The sequence below is a fragment of the Astyanax mexicanus genome, chromosome 16, assembly GCF_023375975.1.
Source record: "Astyanax mexicanus isolate ESR-SI-001 chromosome 16, AstMex3_surface, whole genome shotgun sequence".
NCBI lineage: Eukaryota > Metazoa > Chordata > Actinopteri > Characiformes > Acestrorhamphidae > Astyanax > Astyanax mexicanus.
The window spans coordinates 22,921,076-22,935,328 of NC_064423.1; the positions used below are offsets into that span (position 1 = coordinate 22,921,076).

The following is a 14,253-nucleotide window of genomic DNA, read 5'->3' on the forward strand; positions in this document are numbered from 1 at the left end:
TAGCATATTTACAACCCTTTTGTTTTGGCACTGTTTTTTTTTTTCTTTTATGGCATAGCACATCATAGCATAGCATAGCGTCACTTTGTTTTTAGCACTGTAACAAGAACATTTCAGTAACATATGTTTGTAAAAAAAAAAAAATGAAGAATAACCTCCCAGAGTCCTTTTAGTGTTCAGTTAGCTAGCTAAAAAGAACACTTCCAGCTAAGTTTATCTAGCTATGTCTGTTAACCACATGCTGTAAATTTAATGAAGGTAAAACAATACCATATGCTGCTATAAATTTCTCTTTGTGTGATGAATATGTATGTTCTATTTATTTGGAATGCATTTGTACATACTACATTATACTGTCTATTTAACCAATGTGCTCTATATAAACAATATGTATTTATTTTAATTTGGAAAATTAGTAAATGTGTAGTTATCATTTGTACTGTTTTAATGTAACCATTTTATGTGATAGACATAATCTCTCATCCTAAAAAGGGATTAAAGCAGTTTTATCTCATGTTTTTTTGCTTCTGGCACATTTTAAATGGTTGTTGTTTTGGATATTGAATACTATAATACAACATGTTTTAAACTGGGTGAAATATAAACCAGCTTGTCAGTGCTGAGGAGTAGTGTGTGTGAGTGTAAAACATGACTGGACCCTAATGCCATCATCGTGTCTGAAAGCCTGCTGGGTCCCTTTGCCCTTTACTGAACAGAGGCTGTAAACGCATAAACATTTCTCTTTAGTAATTGTTCTCTTATTTTCACAAACTATATTCTTACTTTAGAATCAAAGAATTGGACGAATTCAAAGAAATACTATTTACAATAGCATCATCATCTGAACCTCACTTTCCTTTCCTAATTTTTAAAACTGCAGCTATCAAACTGAAGATATTAAAAACCTATATAATTGTATTGGATGTATTTTTCCCCCAATTTTATATACAATTAATAGTTAGAATCAATCTCTGTATAACTTATTAAATTGTGCTTATTGAAGACTTGACATAATACAACATGTTTTAAACAATGTGAATCATAAACCGGTTAAGCAGTGCTGAGGTGTGGCGTGTGTGAGGATAAAACATGACTGGACTGAACCTCTTGTACAGTGCGAGTGTGCCTGCTGATTGCATTTCTTTTCTTGCCTACAAGAGGGTAATTTGCCTCTCCATTCTTGCCTCTCTTGCTCTCTCCTTTGTCCCTCGAGGCTCCTTCTCCCAGGCTCGCACGGCCCTGTCTGTAAGGGGTAATTTAGAGAAGTGAGGGCATGATGTGGTGATGGAGGGAGGGGGCTGCTGCTATGACCTCATCTTCCTCCCTCCATCTGCCTGCAGAGAAAGAGTGAGATCATGGCTCTCATAAAAGCCCTGTTTAGAGCCTTTTTACGGTCTCAGGCAGTATTATCAGGCACTTTGGCACTTTCAGTTGGCTTTCAAATAACATCAGGTTATCAGGGCTTCAGTGACGATGCAGTGCCTTCTCTATCGTGATGCATTTTGTAGAATCATTTATGAATCCATATGTTGATTAGTTATGATGGACCTGTGTGGTGGCCATTTCCACAGTGTGCTTTCCATGTTAAAAGCACTTTATCCTAAGTGGTTTTCATAGTGAACGTCCTCTCATGCTATCATCATGTCTGAAAGCCTGCTAGGTCCCTTTGCACTTTGCTGAACAGAGACTGTTAATGCATAAAAGTGTCTCCTTAGTCGTTTTTTTCTTACTTTCACAAACTATATTCTCACTTTAGAGTCAAAGGACTGGACAAATTCAACAAAATTATATTTGCAACATTATCAGGACTTTCATTTCCTAAGCTTGTAAAATTGCCATTTTCGTACTAAAGATAATAAAAAGCCTATTTCACTTTACTGTGTATTGGGTGTTCATATACAACAAACAGTGAAAATGAATCTCTGTCTCTGTGTTTATAGCCCTGCTGATATATAATTGCTGATGTAGTCTGTTTTCATTGACCATCCTCTAGTTTACGTTAATTAAAAAACAGTGCTGAAACACTTCTTATAACTTCAGTTTGAGTGGGCAAGGATAAACAGGGATGCATGTAAAAATAACAGTTTTCATCACATCAGTAAGGCAATTTCCTTAAATTTGCATCTATGTGTTTGTAATCATGCAAAATATGTACTTGCTTACTGTGGAAATATGTTATCTGTCCCTGATTAGCTCCAGTTATATTGTTTTTGGTTGCTGTGACTGCCCACAACCACATTGCTTAGCATAGTAAACTTTTGAATGGGACAACAAACTTAAAACAATTATTCCCCAGTCTCACCGGATAAGCTGTCCTCTTGGTGTCCATTCACCATAATCTAACACTAAATAGCTAGCCTTTAGCTTAGCACTTGGCTAGAAAAACAGTACAATCTAATTTGTGTGAAAATGGAGAAAAACAAGGCTTTCGGAGGGGATTTTGTTTTAAAAATTTGGAGGGTTTTGTACAGAAATGTCACCCAGTGACGTTCGCATGTGGTATATCCTCAGAGCTATGTTAGGCTGTTTTTTTTTATGTGTGACCAACAGGCAACTGAAATGGAATCTTTATACGATAGTTTTACAGAGGACCCGCTCTGCTGAGACTTCAGCCTTTGCAGGTTTTGTGCCATAGACTGTTTATAAGTATATAAGTATTTATATACAGTCTATGGCTTGTAGACTATATATTGCATTGTGGGATTGGTACAGTGCACTGAAAATGGGCACTAAGTTGCTGGACCCCGCTACAAAGTGATGGAACCCCACAAAAGATATATATTTATAGTAAGTTCAGAAGAACTTTATAAGCCTGAATGTTTTAAAATAGTATTCGCAATATATGAAGAGTTCCTTTGTAAAAAAAAAATAGATAAACAACAGGTAAAAAAGGCAAATTAACTCTTTATATTGTCACCTTCCTAAAATAACCAAATTTATTTTATTTGTATTTTTTTTTTTTTTTGCAAAATGATACTTGCCACCTGTGGTTAAACTGTCCCAGTTGGTTTGGGCTGGTTTGCACCATTTTTTTGTAAGTTCCTTCTTAAGGAAGTGTGTGTCTCCACTAGGTCCTTTTTTAACAATAGTTTGTTTCAAACTGTCCTTTTACTAAATCTGGCTACACCACCAATCCGTTTCAACTCATAGCGATTAACTCAGTGCTTTTACATAATGAAAATAAATGTATAATATGTCAATAAATCAACATGTTGCCATGAAAACGCGGTTGTCCACCAATGCAGATCATTCATGATTACAATAATAAACTGCCTTAACAGCATGTCTTATTGGGTAATATATGGGATAATATATAGTAAATGGAATAGAGTATAGTATTGGGTGATATATTATTAGCATTATTATTTCATATATAGCTATGTATGTTTGTATTTTTCTGGTGTTTTCAAAAGGAGCCTGTATCCCAACATCCTGCTTAAACCTCCAAGCAAGCCTTATAATGTATTTTAATGGGTTAGTTTAGGTTTAGGGGTAGGTGTAAATATTTAGTAGCTACTAGCTTCTACATATATACTAGTTTGTGTGGTACAACACATTTAGATTTAGTAATGCATGAATCTGAATTTAGTTAACACTTACGTTACAACCCTCTTACATTTGAACATCGAACATACAGCTGGTGAAACCGGCCCCAGATCATCGAACTATTGACTTTTAGTGAACTAATTTCCACAATTCATCGTACCATACTAAATTGGTGAGATTTTAGGTATTATATAAAGTTTACTTTTTATGAATAAAGACTTTAGGCTATAAATATTGCATAGTTGTTTAGTTTTATTATTAAGTTGTATTAAGTCAGCAGAATAGCTAAGTCAAAAAGCTATTTAGAAATGCTAAATCAATATTTGATCAATATTGATTGCTGAAGCCACAATACAGTATTTTGGAACAGCAGATAAACAACAGGTATCCAAAGGCAAAACAATTCTTCATATAGTTCCTTCTACTTTTACTAAGTCTGCCTATATACCCTTCTTTTAGGAGTCATATTTATTGATCTTGAGTGCAGTATTTGACATTTTCCATCTGCCAACTGTAGAATCAGGTGGTAGAGGCACAGCATAGCTCCCACAGTAGCTGCCAAATTCCAGTTATTCCCCTTTTTCTGAACGTGGGAATAAATACCGGCTGAACAAAAACAAGCCACCGCTGCATGTCCTCCCCTTTAAGAGCTCTCTCTCTCTCTCTCTCTCTCTCTCTCTCTCTCTCTCTCGCTACTCGCTCATTTGAGCTTCACTCGTTCTTCCAGAGGAGCTGAACCCCTCCACACACACGCTTCACAAACACACATACACACACACACACACACACACACACTCTCTCCTACAAGCTGCTGTGCAGCAGGAGGACTGTGGAGTGTTATCTGCAGCAGGAGAAGCAGTTCTCCGTGTTTGAGCTGTGTGTTTTTAAACTCCCCCCGGACTCGGACTGCGGTGTGGAGGTGAACTCAGGTGAGTGAGGGGCAGCGGACTGGCTGTGGGGGGGCTCTGCTGCTGCTTTGGGGGTCTGTGTTCATAAGTTACATAGCTAGTCTACTAGAAGGGGCTTTGTCAGTGATAAGCGTGTAAAAGGTGAGCGCGTCTGTGTGTGTGTGTGTGTGTGTGTGTGTGTGTGTGTGTTGTGCAGAGTGTGGGCTGGAGCTGAAGGACTATAAATACTGTAGTAGAGAAGCTAACTACAGTCTCGAGTAAGCTCAGCACACACACTGTGTTTTTCTTCACTTTAACTCCAGTGTTTAGAAGTTCTGGGTCGCAGTAGCTTGTTTTTGAGCTCAGTTGGCAGCTAGCACTGCTGCACTGTAGAAACACTGGTGTCAGACACTTTTCCCCAGTTTCCCTTCAGTTCAGGTCAGCAGTCTCTACGGGGAGCCTACAGAGAGATTTTCCTCACATCTTCATCACAAGCACGAGCTACCAGACTGCACTTTACTATTACTATCATCATATTTTTATTATCATATCTTTGCAGTGCAGTTGTGCACTCTCTTTTTTGCAGAACAAATGAGTGAAGCTCAGTCTAACTATCCTCCAGTTGGTCTTCAGCTGTAAAGCATTTTTATGGTTTGGAGATGAGATTAGATTTCGATTTTCACCTTTACTCAAGTCACAGCACATAAAACACTGAAGCAATGAATTGCAGTAATTCAATAGGCACTCTTAGAACATAGTAAATCTTAGAGCACATAGTGTATACACTGAAAATGTTTTTTTTTCAGCTGTATATAGCGGATATAGAGAAGCTGAAGAGTACATAGTGAATATAGTGAATCTGAGATACTGTGAAGACTCACTCAATGCTCAGAGCATGCATTGTTCTTTGCTTGTTTGTATGTTTGTTTTAATGGTTCTTCCATACAGCAATACAATTTATCTAATATATAAGCATCACTTATGTAACTTAGTGTGAGTAGATTGGACAAAAATTGTAAATAGCTATTAAATACATAAGTAGTTAATTTACTCTTTATTTGTGTTTATAATGGACCTCTAAACAGCAATATACAACAGAAAATGTAGAATCAAGTATATGTATATGTATGTATATCATGTATATGTGTGTGTATATATATACAGCTCTGGAAAAAAATGAGACCACTTAAAAATGATAAGTTTCTTTGGTTTTGCCAAATTGAAACCACATTTTTACCAAATGATCAAAAGCCATCACACCAAGATGAACTGCTTTAATGTTTGCACCAGGAGTGGCATAAAGTTATCCAAAAGTATTGTGTGGAGACTGGTGGAGAAGAACATTCCAAGATGTATGAAAATTGTGATTAAAAATCAGGGTTATTCCACCAAATATTGATTTCTGAACTCGTAAAACTTGAATATAAATATGAACTTGTTTTCTTTGCATTATTTAAGGTCTGAAAGCTCTGCATCTTTTTTTGTCATTTCAGCTGTTTCACATTTTCAGCAAATAAATGCTCTAAATGACAATATTGTTATTTGAAATTTGAGAGAAATGTTGTCCGTATTTTATAGAATAAAACAACTATGCACATTTTACTCAAATATTTACAAATAGCAAAATCAGATAAACTGATTTAGAAACTAAAGTGGTCTCTGAATTCTTTTCAGAGCTGTATGTATGTGTGTATGCATGTGTGTTAACAGTGTGGAACCTTTTTTACTGACTGTATATGGTAAAGTATATCCCATGCTGTTACACATGTTTGAGTACTATTAAGTCTTTTGCTGAGAGTTTAATTTTGTTGTTTTGTATAAACCTGAATATTATCTTTGGGCACTATATGAAACACTTTATATTATAAACAATATATTCTAGTAGTAAGTTGAAATATTAACATATAGGATATTACAGAAGTTTTACAGTAAATTTGCTTTATAATCCATATTGAAATCTTATGTGAAATCCTTTATTAATGTCTTTTTTTTTAAAGGATGATTCCTGTAACACTGTTTTAAAATGTTCATTCATTCATTCATTTCTCTCTGTTGCAGCAGGTGGTCAATAAATGCAGTGACTCAGCTTCATTGCTCAACACACAGTCCACATGTGTCTACTCTATTCGGGGGTTCCTCTGGGAATGCAGGCTTCACTGGTGATGAAGCTGGACTGAAAATGTCTCCGATTTTAAGACTCTGATTTTAAGATAGTTACGCCTGGTTGTTTCGCCTAGGTTTGGGTCCAGTCTTCATTTTTTTTTTTTCTCTTTTCTTTTCTTTCTTTTTTTCGTTGGAGTTAAATTTATTTTCCAAAGAAGCCATAATGGCAAAGTGGCTGAAGGACTATTTGAGTTTTGGGAGCAAGCGAATTCCCCCTCAGCCACCAAAGCCAGACTACACAGAGAGTGAGATACTCAAAGCTTATCGTGTTCAAAAGAACTTGGACTTTGAAGATCCATATGAGGACTTTGAAAAAAGCCGGAATGACGGTGGGCCAGCGGTGGAGAACCCGCTTGCTGGGCTTGGCTCTATGCTGAAGAACACCAGTTTGGATATGAAGGTGGTGTCACCGAAGCATCGACTCATCAAGGTGGACTCGCAGGACCTGGGCCGGAACAAGATTCTGCTGAGCTCGGTGTCCTTGGAGGAGCAGTCAGAACCAGTAAGTGTGAGCTCTGACCTCTGATTAATGTAATGCCTTAATGCTTGAAAACATTATAAGGATGCATTTAGTAGGCCTGTCACAGTAATTGCTTTATCGATTTTTTTTTTTTTTTTTTTTTTTATAAATAGAATACGGACATTACTTCAATATTGCTCATTATATTTCTCTTAACAGTGAGATCCCATGAAAGAGTGAATGAGCCAGTATGTCGACTCTGTTAAAAAAGATGCTTTATTTATTTAAGATAATTCAATATATATGTTCAGTTCTAATTGCAGTGTCTGAATGCACTTAAATTATTAGGCGTTTATTGCTCTTTAAAATGGTGTAATTGTAATATTATGCTACTATATTATTATAAGATGAGTGGCGTAAAAATGTCTCTTTTTGTAAGCTCTGGGACAATATACTATCCAAACAAAAATTCATTGTCATTGTAACAGGTCTATTATATGTAGATATTTATATTTTCTGTAGTTCTAGAAGTTAGACAGCAGCAGTAGGCATGGCCTGTTGCCTGGTGCCATTGGCCACAACATTTCAAATTTAGGCCACTAACCACACACAACCAGTTATTGTAGAGGCCAAATTAGGGATTATTTCCTCCCTTTTTCCTTTTTTACAAACGTTTTTGATGGATTATGGAGTGCATATATATATATATTTATTTTTTTATTTTTTTTGACCACAGATGTAGTGGTGGTGTGGTGATCCTGCTGTTACAATATTGGCTGAACTTTACTAATAATATGGAATATGGTCTGAAATAAAATAAGGCGCTTGGTATGCTTGTTTAAAAAAAACTATATATATTGTTGCTGTCCAATGTAAAAGACGTATCTCAATGTTTGTATATTTTTAGTTTACTACATAATTTGAACACACAAACTGACCAAAATTACCTAAAATAAACATTTTACATTGACTTCTCTTGTAAAGTTGCTGTTATGCAAATACAAGTTTTTTTTATGGACAGTGATGACATACAATACACTTTATGGACAACAATATTAGGACAGTTTCTCATTCATCTTTTTCTTCTGTTTAATAAAGTGTTTATGCTGCTATTGTTAGAGTAACTGCAGTAAATTTACTGTCAAGGAAAAGCTTCCTATTAGATTTGAGAGAATTGCTGTGAGGATTTGATTGCATTGATTATGTGGTAATAGGAATTGTGAGATCAGGATGTTGAAAAATCACCACCACACCTCATCCCCAGCTCCCAATCTCAACCCAGAAGTAATAGATGGAGAACCATCATTCGAAAGAACAGAGATTCACTGTCTTACAGCTCAGTGCTCAGTGCACCAGAGGTGTCCCCAAACATGTGGGTATTGAGATCAGTCTTGGTAGCCAGTGTAGATGTTTATATCTGTCTACCCTTGAACTGACATGACGCATCAACAGAACAGTGCAATATTTCATTCAGTTAGAGATGGTTTATTGCTAGCAGTGGGTACCTGTGTTGGGCTGATATCAGCAGAACATTCTAAATTGGATGGGATAATTTTTTTTCATAAATAATGAATTTGATCCAGTTCAATATTAAATCAAGCAGCGCACGCACTCACACAGTGTGAGCTGATGTTTGCTCTGTTAGCTCTGTGTTTTGCCATGAATTTTTAAAGGCAAGTAATATTTAATGTCAATATCTGTATTGATTGTTGCTGAAGTTTTCTGTATCTGTATTGGAAACAAAATGTGTTGGTGCCCCTATCTCTTACGACCAGCTATATGCTCATTGATTGGTCGTCTCCAGACAACAGGGCACCTCAGACAGAGCTCTCACAGTCTCTGTTAATAAAACATGACTGTCTTCTTTAACGTCAGTTACTGTTGATGCATACCGTGTTGTAATATCACGATGTGACATCAAGTTGTATGTGTTGGACGCACTCAGGGACAATGTGTTGGTTTATTATGAGTGCAACATTATATTTAAGCTTTGGCTGTTCATAAAGCTGCATATAGATATTATATATTAGTAAAACATTGGGTTTGTCAACAATAATGCATGTGATTAACCTGGAAACTTTAACTTTATTTTTTTTAAGCAAATTAATCACATTACCAAGTTTACAGGGCCTGCTGGCTTATTAATGGTTTTATTTAACAATGTAAACCCAGCATCACTATTGTCAAGTTAGTAAAGTGTAAAGATTACTTTTTATTTATACTGAAATGTGGTTTAAATATTAGAATAATTACTAACTCCATCTTCTCTTTTTTTTATTTAGCACACTAAATAATTATAATTGAAAACTGTCACAACCACTCTTAGATATTAAAATAAGTAATTGTTTTGCCAGTAACACCACACTACACTGCATATTTATCTTTGATTTATAATTGTTATCATGCTTAATCACAGAATACAATAAGTATTTAAGTTATTGACACCATAAATATAATTCCATTTGACAATCTTACATTTATCCCTTCATTTACATTTAACCCAAAAGAGCCCATGGTGACATATGTGTCACAAAGCCTTTAAAAGCTGTGTAAAGTTCCTTACAGAACTCTGTCCTTCATTTTAACTCATTAAGTCCATAAGTGACACAAAGCTACCGAACATCCTGATAGCAACACAGCGCTGCATATGAATGAGAGTTTATTTATTTGACCTTATTTATAGAATGTAGTTGTAGTTGGTGTAGTTGGAGTTTTTTAGCTTCTAAATCTCTGTTCCAACCATTTAAACTTATTTAAATTCAGATGATGTAATGAAAAGTTTTACGTCCTATATAACTAGTTCTGACCTGATTTCTAGAACAAAATGTTAAAATATAAATTAAAAATATTTTTTTTTTTGTCATGTTAGATCAGGATTTTAATCTTTAAATATTTACAGTCAAGTGCTTACAATAAAAAAAAAACATGAGCATAATGAGCTGCTCACTGAATGTATCTGATTCAGTTTTGAATTTGGGTCTGGGCTTTTTTTAATTTAAACATTCATTATTAAGTCTTTAGAAGAACAAGTGTGATTAATTTTGCTAAATCACAGAATATTGTTTTTAATTTATTGACTTTATTAAATGTCAATGTCAGTATCACCTGAAGTCTGATCTATTACTGGCACATCTCTTATTGGATCTCCTGATATCAGTGTGAAATGTGAAAAATAAATAAAACTAAATCCTAAATTAGTTTAAGCTTCCCAAAGTTTTTAGCACTTGGATTGTTTGCCCTCATTTTTCCTAGATTAAAGAGAAGTTGTACTGTGGACCTCTACCTCTCTCTGCCCTCAGTCTAGTTATGTCACATGGACATAATCTACAGTGTGTAGAGCTACAACATGTTTACTGTAAAAAACTTAAAATTTGATGAAATAATATGAAAATATTATTTATCTTCCAGCCTTTACCAGCTATCTCTCCAGACAACAGGGCCCAACCTCAGACAGGGCTCTCAAAGTCTCTATTAATAAAACATGCTGTCAGTCTACTTCAGCGTCAGTAACATGCAGTCAGTGCACATTATATGCTCAGTAAAGCATATCATGAGGTAATATCATGTTGTTATAACCATATACGCTCATTATTTCATTACGCTCCTACTCCTATTATAAACTGCTTCAGATTATATGCTCTATTGTATGTTAGTTTGGTGGCTGTATTTGCTTGGTATAGAGGAACATCTGAAAGGCTTGAATTACAATGCTCAGCAATGCTTGGTGTAAGCTAATCCATTTGTAATCCCTGCATGGATTTTGACCCTTTTGAACTGAGACAGAGGTGTCGGAGCCCTCTGATGTACGGTGGGCTGGGGCACATGAATAATAGATAGAGTTTGCTTAAGCATGCAGAGGGGTCCCATTGTGAGTACTCGGAAGAGCCTAAAAGGTCTCTATTGTTTCTCCTGTGATCAGACACAGACGCAGCCACAATAGGCACGCACATTGGCACAATGGCACAAAGGCTCTCACACAAACACACACATATGCAGACACACACCAGCACATCTGTGCAGTGGAGACATGGCTTCGATGCAGGTGCTCTAACTGGACGCATTGATTCACTGCACACACTAATTTTGCAGAGACTAAAAAAAGAGGAGCTTTACTATAGACCTCTATGGACCTCGCTCTGCCTCCAGCCTAGTTATGTCACATGATCACATGATCATCTGCAGTTTGAAGAGCTTCCTCTGTTGCTGCAGTTTTACTTTGCCGTTATTGACTCTATTGTTACCGCTCTTACAACATGTTTACTGTAAAAGCTTGAAAATAATACAATGATACAAAAATATAATTTATCGTAAATCTTTACCAGCTATGCTCTGTTGATTTACTACTTTCCACACTACAGGGCACAACCTCAGGCACACACCAGCACATCTGTGCAGTGAAGACATGGCTTTGATGCAGGTGCTTTAACTGGACGCATTGATTTACTGCACACACTAATTTTGCCGAGATTGAAAAGAGCTTTACTGTGGAACTCTACCTCGCTTTGCCTCCAGCCTAGTTATGTCACATGTTCACAATCTGCAGTTTAAAGAGCTACCTTTGTTTCTGCATGTATGTGATGCAGTTTGAGTTTGCTGCCATTGACTATATTGTTACAGCTCTTACATCATTTACTGTAAAAGCTTGAAAATGATATGATAATACGAAAATATTATTTATTGTAAATCCTTACCAGCTATGCTCTGTTGATTTACTACTTTCCAGACTACAGGGCACAACCTCAGGCGAAACCAGCACATCTGTGCAGTGTAGAGATGGCTTGGGTGCAGGTGCTTTAACTGGAAGCATTGATTCACTGCACACACTAATTTTGCCGAGATTGAAAAGGGGAGTTTTATTGTGGACCTCTACCTTACTTTGCCTCCAGCCTAGTTATGTCACATGATCACAATCTGCTGCTGCACGCAGGTGATGCAGTTTAGGTTTTCTGTTATTGACTATGTTGTTACACCTTTAACAACATGCTTACTGTAAAAGCTTGAAATTAATACAATGAAACAAAAATATTATTTATCGTAAATCCCTACCAGCTATGCTCTGTTGAATTACCACTCTCCAGACTACAGGGCACAACCTCAGGCACACACCAGCACATCTGTGCAGTGTAGAGATGGGCTGGATGCAGGTGCTTGGACTGGACGCATTGATTCACTGCACACGCTAATCACTGGCCATGATGAGTGAGCTGATTAGCTTGGCTCAGGGCAGTGTGTGGTCAGTGGTGCGGTCAAATGTGATGCCATCTATCTGATTTGTGCTCTAACTGAGCTCCTTCAGTGCATTAGGTCTGAAATGTAGTGTGTGGGCTCGTCCATTTGCATAAACGCCTAATGTTTCGCACGTCAGCCAAGCCTGAGCAGTTTGTATTTTTTCCTCCTCTGTCTCATTGAATGCAATTTAACAGATTCAAATTTCAATTGGAGCGGTTATCAACAATTGGTTAAACGAAGCCAGATTGGGTTTTTCCATTGTGTCATTGTCAGGCAGTGGAAGGTTGTTGCACGTTTGCGGCTGTGGGACGGCATTCTGAATGCTGGCTCCTCTGAACCTGTAGCACACTGGGCTCGTTTGGGAGACCATATGGCTGCCTTTGTAGTTGTCAGGGTGCCAGCTGACGGCGGACCCACTCTCTGCGACTGTGCTGAAAGACAAATGCTCCTCTAACGCTCTCATCAACACTTTCCACCGGGCTCCTTCTGCCTCGTGGCCGAATGTGTGTTGGACATCCTCAAGGACAATGTATTGGAAGAGTGCAGCAAACATATTTATGCTTCGGCTGTTTACCACAGGGCAGTGTTTGTACAGCTACATGTAGTCTTTTAACACTTATCACTCATCACAGAATGCAGTTAAATCCTCAGAGCAATGATCCAAAATCTAGTAGGAAGTCTACCCTGAACAGGGGAGACACCAAATATTTTAATACAAAACATACAGCTCTGGAAAAAAATTTGAAACCATTTAAAAATAAGGAATGTCTTTGATTTTACCAAATTGAAAAAATATAATCAAGAGGAAGATGGATGATCACAAGCCTTCAAACCAGGCTGAACTGTTGAATTTTGCACCTGGGGTGGCATAAAGTTATCCAAAAGGATTATAAAACAGGATTATTCCACCAAATGTTGATTTTTGAACTCTTAAAACATACATATATATATATATATATATATATATATATGAACTTGTTTTGTTTGCATTACTTGAGGTCTAAAAGCTCTGCATCTTTTTTGTTATTCATAAATATTATAATATTATATATTATAAATGTTGTCTGTAGTTTATAGAATAAAACAACAATGTTCATTTTACTCAAACATATAACCATAAATAGAAAAATCAGAGAAACTGATTCAGAAACTGAAGTGGTCTCTTAATGGTCGCTTAAGCTGTATATCATGGCATGGACAAAATGCATGTTATGGTACAAGTGGATCAGACACAGCAGTGCTGCTGAAGTTTTTAAACACCTCATTAACTAGACATACTCAGCCACAACCCACACGGAATCATCAGACATCTCCTTTTTGTCAATTTTTATTTAGGTATATAATTTAAAACTAGCAGTAGCTAGTCTACATTCTCCAGTCACCATTGTTTTATTTATTTTATTTTTAACTTCAAAATGGAGCCAATAGAAATGCTCCAAAATGACTGGCACAAAAACCTAAAAAAAACATTTTTAAGTAAAGAGAATTTCATACCTATTGCAAAAGTACATTTTGAATAAGTCATTTTTTGAGAGTGTAGGTTCATGTCAGTTGTCACAAAGGTTAATAATGTGATTATTAATCAATATGCTTTTCCGCACATACTGTGAATACAGTGGTCCGTCCTGTAGGGTACTAATCAGTGAAGAACAGGGTGATCGTCGGCTAACAGATGGACTAATATCTGTAATTCTAGAGATCTCTACTAGAGACAGACTATATCTGAGCAGTATCGTTTATTTTACTTCAGTCCTGGATATATGGAGATATTTGGAGTGCATTATTAGTATCTAGACATTCTGGACTATTAACTGTTACTGTTACAAATCTGATACAATTCTTGTATTTTTTAATATCTCACTTATGGGTGTGCCATATATCATATGCAATAATAAAATTTATCTTTTATTTTGGTGCAGTAGTGTTTTCTTGAAATACATATATATTTTTTAATTCAGTGTTTTGTCA

At 36.3% G+C, this 14,253-nt stretch overlaps 1 protein-coding gene across 3 annotated transcripts in view; it reads left to right on the plus strand.

The window, feature by feature from the left end:
• The first annotated feature begins 4,236 nt into the window (after positions 1–4,236).
• The window catches only part of shdb (Src homology 2 domain containing transforming protein D, b), a 41,261-nt gene continuing 31,244 nt past the window's right edge, over positions 4,237–14,253 (plus strand). Inside the window, exons 1-2 of one of the 3 annotated variants that reach the window (XM_007233272.4) lie at positions 4,237–4,475; positions 6,492–7,098. In XM_007233272.4, coding sequence (XP_007233334.2) covers positions 6,760–7,098 — 339 coding nt within the window. In that variant the 5' untranslated portion in view covers positions 4,237–4,475; positions 6,492–6,759. The remainder of the gene's footprint in view (positions 4,476–6,491; positions 7,099–14,253) is intronic. The other 2 variants (XM_015601292.3, XM_007233273.4) reach the window with 2 other exon arrangements.